Below are 6,508 nucleotides of genomic sequence, written 5' to 3' on the forward strand. Positions count from 1 at the left end.
CACATTTCAACAACACATTAATAAAAGCAAGTACAGTAATCACACTAACCCCAACAAACACAAAAAATTAAAGAAAAAAAGGAAGAAATATACCTAATATATCAAAGACATAAACCTACTACTGCACAATACTGAACCTGCACAACAAACAACTCGGCCAGCACATTAAACATGGACACCGTCACTACAATAAACAACAACATCAATAATTATGAGACCAAATGGCAAAATTGGTTAAACTTTGTATATAATCTAAACCTCAAAACCACCAATAGAAAGTTCCGAAGAACCATCATACTACTGGACATGTATCATTACTAAACCCAGGTGTTTCCATTCCCAAGAGGGAAAGGATCTAATGAATTACTGTACAGTACTTCTCATCCATGTTACAAAACTTTCTTCCCAATGAAAAGGATAGTTACTGTAGTTACAAGGAAAAAAATATACAGTACACTGTACAGTGTATGTTGTACATCTGATCACTATCCCATATTCTGTAAACAAATCTACAATATTTAGTTATAGAGTATTAATGAGCACAGTAAGGAGGAGCCTGATGACAAGATATTGAGCTGGTCTCTGCCAGTAATTCTGACAACTCACTATCTGCAAACTGCACATTCTGTTAGTCTAAAGAATATAATTGCCTGCAACCTCTTCACTTTCTTCTCACTTTTATCACTAACACTCAATGCACACTTAGGGACCATAGTTAAAGGCAAAATCAACTGTTATTATAGTAAAAATATGTAATAACTATCCAGTGTGCAGAACAGCAAAATATGTCTGCACGGTACGAGATCACAAGACAGAGAGCGTGGCGGGAGGGTGGATGCTGCATGGATGAATACATTGGAACACGGGAAAATTCATTGTCGCGGTTGGTGAAATGGTACACAGGGTAAAAACCGTGGATTTAGCAAGGGACTACTATATATACTGTGTTAATATAAGGCTTACGACCTATTTATGTAACTTAGACAAGTTATTTTCCTTTGGAGGCGTCTTTTAAGAAATTGTAAGTCGTTGGAAAAAGATTCTGCCAAATTTCCTTGGAGGAGATTTGTTTTCTCTTAACCTCCCCGTGTTATAAGTGCCCACTAAGATCGTAAGAGCAGTACAGTACTGAACAATATGGCTTATACAATATTGATTAATGTTAAGTCTGTAATCATTTTGAGACGAAGGATAAACCAAATTTACTTGAACAAACCTGGTTGCAAATATTGTATATGTATGTGCAGTATACTTAAATCCATTTTGTAGCATTTGTGTAAGTTTACTGAATATTGTTTTCCTATACTGTACAGTTGTGTACATTTCTTTATATTTGTGACATCACATTTCTTATTGTACAGTGTTTTTTCTCAAGTGAAATATACATGTGATACCCAATGATTCATTTGCCATAGAACACTTCAAATTTTTTTTAGTGTTTGTTGATAATGTCAAAAAAAAAAAGTTTTCTTAAAATGACAGTTGGTACTGTAGCTGGTACTATTCTGTAGTCCAGCGTCACTGTGCGAGTCATTGTTCTATTATTTCTTAATTTGTAAAATTTTTGCATTCTAGTGTACATTTTGTTTTATATACTGTACAGTACATATTGACCAATTATGATATCTTAATTATATTGCAGGTAGGAGAGAGAATACGAGTAATACTGGACTGTGATGACAACACATTAGCATTTGAAAAGAACTACGAGTTCCTAGGAGTTGCGTTTAGAGGTACAGTATGCATGTACAATTTAAGGACACAGTAGATGTATAGGAGTGAATATTGTGGCATCGCTGGCTCAAAGTTCTTATAGAAAAGACTTCGTACATTTCCATGCTAAAACTCTAGTTTGTAATTAGGTTCACCAGCATACTGTACCATTTGCTGCTGACTTGTTTGTGCACTTGTATCACAAACAAATGTAGAAGTCATTTTATAAACTGAAGTTAAAGAATGTACTGTAAATGCTAGCCACTGTAATTGCATATCAAGTGGATCTTCAGTGTAGTTATTAGAACTACACGCACTGGCTTCAGTTTGTGTGTTCATTTAATTGGGTCTTGATTTCATAAATCATACTGTATTTGATAAGCCATTACAAGTATTGTGAGAAAATTACTGGTACAGATATTTGGTTCCAATTAAAACTCTTACGATACAGCATATTTTTTACCATAGCAATGACCGTTTCTCATATATGGTAGGTTTTGCATCTTTGAAGCATTACTTGACATTCTTATTAATATTGATTTTTCTTAAATGGCTTCCCTGTACATATACAGTATTTGTTTTGTCATTCTAACTGAACTTTGCATGTGATAGCCTACACATTTATCCAGGAGTTTTCTCCCTTAAATATATGTTTGTTTTGTTTCACTTGTGACATCCAATACTAATATACCTGGCATTAACAGTCAGCAAAATAAAAGAATTTATAGACTAAGGAATATGAGGTACTTTGGCCATATAATTATTGGTAAAGGAATAATGGTAAAAATATTAATGGGCCAAGCTGAAAGTAGGAGGGCGGGGGGACGGCAGAGATTGAGAAGGATGCGTGAAATTAAAAGCCGAGTCCCCAAGGAGATGTAAGATGTAGGCGGATTGTAAGGACAGTCCCAAAGCATTGGGAGTGTAGCTATGGTTGCCAACCCTGAGGCTTGAGGGTGGCACTTTTGATTGATGCTGTTGACTTATTCTTATTCTGTAACATGTACATTACTTATAATATCTGGGATTTTCAGGACTACCAGACAAGCAGTTGTACCCTTCAGTGTCTGCAGTTTATGGTAACACAGAGGTTTCTATGGTATACTTAGGGCCACCGCTGGATGGCTGACCCGCTGCATTCTTAGCACAGACAATGCCAGACTGCAGAGCGCAACATGGTTCCTCGCTCATCTCAAGGGATTGTCCGCCCAAAGTGTCTCATGTGTTGTGACGGGTGTTGTGGTGAAGGATATGGAACAGTGGCTAGCTGCTCCTAATGACACTTTGTGTTAAAACTTTCAGTGAGAGAAGCTTAAGAGAAAAACCAGACCAAACATGACGATATAGCCTTGATAAGCTATTCATCATACAGTGGTAAGAGTATATTTCTTGCTTTAAACACATAGGAAATAAGAACAAGGATGGACTTCCTAAGGTATGAAGTGAGTGTTTCATTCAGAAATGCAAGCTGTCTATGCCTTATTCACAGATTTTGAAAGGGATTGGTACATGGGTAGAAATTGGAACATTGTCACTGTTCAGCTACAATGAGTCAAAAAGCATGCCTAACAGAGTTTATCTCTGCCCTGTATGCAATGTGCCTTGAAAAACATAATAATAATGGAGTAAAATTTGCTTTAATATCACTTTTTATCAAATTAAAGCTTCTCAATTATTTGTATATATATATATATATATATATATTAATTATTAATTACTTACTTTTTAGGCAGATTAAAATGATTTCAGATTAATCATTAGGACTCCATATTCTCAAAAAGAATAGTAGCTCCCAGGTTTAATGCAGTGATGGTGGTTTTTAAAATAACAACAAAATGATGTTGCCAATCTGAATGTACAACATAAAAAGAGTTAATTACTTTTAATAAATTGGTATCATATGAGTGTTTCTAGTTCACATTTTGTGCTGTTTTCAAGCTCACCTATTGACCCCTTACCCTACCATGAATAAGGCACTCCAGTCAAGGATCACTGATTCTGCAGTTGATTGAATTCATTCCTCAAATTCCCACCTTTTTGTGTTCATTCACTAGTGCTTTAATAGGCACAACTTCTAGTCATTTACATAGTATAGGGCAATCTGTTAATACAAGGATTATTGGTGGAGAAATGTGTATAATTGGAAATCATGTTATTTATTTACTATATTTTGCAAGCTCCAGATTTCCAAATATATTGTTCCATTTTGTGCATCAAAGACTGAGTCAAGACTTTGCTTTAGTTGTTGCATTATTGCTCAATCTTGTTTTAAAGTTGTTCCGATTCATTCATACAATTTACTAGTGTTGAAAAAGACAATACTATGGTGCTTTCCAGAAACATTCCACTATATTAGTTGGATATGACTATATTACCTTACTTTGCAGGTCATTCCACCTGACTAAGGACCACCAATACATTCCTCTTTCTCCTAAGTTTCAAGTGTGCCATGTTTTTATTTATTAACTGGGAAGATTTTATGTTCTAAGTAGGTTATGCAAGTCAGGGTACAATGCCCCAGGTGCAATGGCTGTAGTAAAGGAACACATTTTAAGAGATTGTGTAAATGATGTGGTCTTATTCATTTGAATACTTCATTGAATTGTCCATCATTTTAATTATAATTAATGAAATATTTGGAGTTAACTTGTTTGTTATATCCCAGTGAAGGAGAACTGACTTTGATTCAATGTTGTGATGACAGACCAATACTATTTGTTTGTTCAAGTGTTTGTGAGTATAAATCATGTTGCCAATAATTTATTTTTTGTTATTCTGTTATTTATTTTTTGTACAGATAAATATTATACACAACCACGAGATATTATTTGTGATGAGTGAGCAACAAATCTTCCGTAGATAATGTGTGTGTGTGTGTGTGTGTGTGTGTGTGTGTGTGTGTGTGCATAAACCTTAGCAAAGGATGAACAAGTACAACACATAAAACTCAGTGCAATTACTACAATTACTACTTACATATAAGGCAACCCAAGCTGTTGCTTGTTTATTGTGATTTTTCAAAATAACTGTGTCTAAGTCATTGTACATAAATGAGATGCCATTTTTAAGAACTTCCAAGATGTGATGGTAATATAGGACTTTGAAGATCAATATGAAGTGCTAGCATCTCTTAAGCTTCATGAATCAATGCAATTGTTACAATTATTTTTTAACATTAGTATTTTATATACACTTTGTGGGTTTACCCCGGCATTTAGGGTGTGCTTTATGATATACAGTACTTTATTTTCTATATATATATATATATATATATATATATATATATATATATATATATATATATATATATATATATATATATATATATATATATATATATATATATATATATAATGCTTTTTACTGTACCACGGCAGTCAATTTTGAAGCCATTCCTAATGCTTGAGTGATTCAGGTTTCAGTGTGTCAAAGTTGAATGTAAGTCTAGTTTTATTTGTTGATGAATGCACTGTTCTATTCACTTGGTTTCTTTATAGTTCATGTAATATGGCACTGGTAATGTACATAATCTTTAAGATCTTTATCTGACACTTGCAGTTATTTTGCGAGTTGTCCACGAATCTGATGCTTTTGAAATAAATTATATAAAATATACTGTACTATGTCTGCCAAGTAAATGGGTTTGAAATAAAATACTGCTAATTATATAAGCCATTAGGTCTCTTCATTGTACTTTCTGGTAACACTAAGGTAATAGTAAATTTATGGAAACTTTCTTCTATTTATTGGGCATTCATTCTTGTAGTAAATGTTTTGTTGCATTGAGTGTTAGGGTCTGTGGTATATGTTGTGTTATTTTGTCATGGGTGAGAAGCTGTAATAACAAAATAAGATAATATATTGTCATTGGTTAAGTTTCTGGAGGAAGCGTGTGTAGATGCTTCGGTGATTGTATTTAAATATTTTTTATAGTCCTGGAGAATGATTTGTAAATGGAGTGAGTGGAATATATTATTTACGGTAGCCTAATCCTCTTTACAACAATTTACTCCTCATACACGTATTTTGTATGGTGTCATAGTCTAGGATAAATACTGTTCAGTATTTTGTTATGTTAGCTAGTATTGCCCAGCATGTTCACTTTTGTAAATATATTTAATATTTGTAAATATTTGTTTATCTTTCATTCTAGCACAGAAAGCAGGGATGACACATGTATTTTGTGCACATATTAGTGTACTTTATACGCAATTTTCTGCTACTACAGCTGGTGCAGCAGCATCTGTGTAAACAGTGCCTGGATGCATTGTGACTTCTAAATTTTGGAGACATTATGTGGTACTGTATTCCTCAAATTCTTAATTGTTTTTATATTGACAATGAGAGCATTTTTATATATTGTGAGCTACTCAGCACCACAACCATCATATTTCATCGCCATTAAATAAAGTCAGAATCATTACCAATATCTTTTCCTTACTTATTATTATGTTTCATTTATTTTAGGTGCATTATGCATAATACAGAACAGGCTAAACCCTGTTATCTGTAACACCAAATTATTTTATCCTCAAATGTGTTTGTGGGATACAATGGCATCACACACCAGTGTATCTGTGGCTTATTCTTGTGATGGCAATAACTCTTGAAGGGGTTTACAGATGTTCTTGGAATAAAACAGGGAGATTGTTTCCCCCAAGACCACAGAGGAAACTAGTAATAGGCATGATCCTATTTGAATTATAAATTAGGCAGTTTTTCTTTCATGAAATTTCCATAAACTGCACCAACACTTGGTGAAGGGCTGTGGAGTTTAACAACAAGTCTTTTGTAC

At 33.8% G+C, this 6,508-nt stretch overlaps 1 protein-coding gene across 1 annotated transcript in view; it reads left to right on the forward strand.

Annotated features, from left to right (window-relative positions):
- The window catches only part of LOC121874556 (F-box/SPRY domain-containing protein 1-like), a 15,961-nt gene extending 9,825 nt beyond the window's left edge, over positions 1-6,136 (forward strand). Inside the window, exons 2-3 of the mRNA XM_042378746.1 lie at positions 1,643-1,733; positions 2,748-6,136. Of these exons, the coding sequence (XP_042234680.1) occupies positions 1,643-1,733; positions 2,748-2,842 (186 nt within the window). The 3' untranslated portion in view covers positions 2,843-6,136. The remainder of the gene's footprint in view (positions 1-1,642; positions 1,734-2,747) is intronic.
- Positions 6,137-6,508: the final 372 nt, after the last annotated feature.

The sequence above is a fragment of the Homarus americanus genome, unplaced genomic scaffold (assembly GCF_018991925.1).
Source record: "Homarus americanus isolate GMGI-L3 unplaced genomic scaffold, GMGI_Hamer_2.0 scaffold34360, whole genome shotgun sequence".
NCBI lineage: Eukaryota > Metazoa > Arthropoda > Malacostraca > Decapoda > Nephropidae > Homarus > Homarus americanus.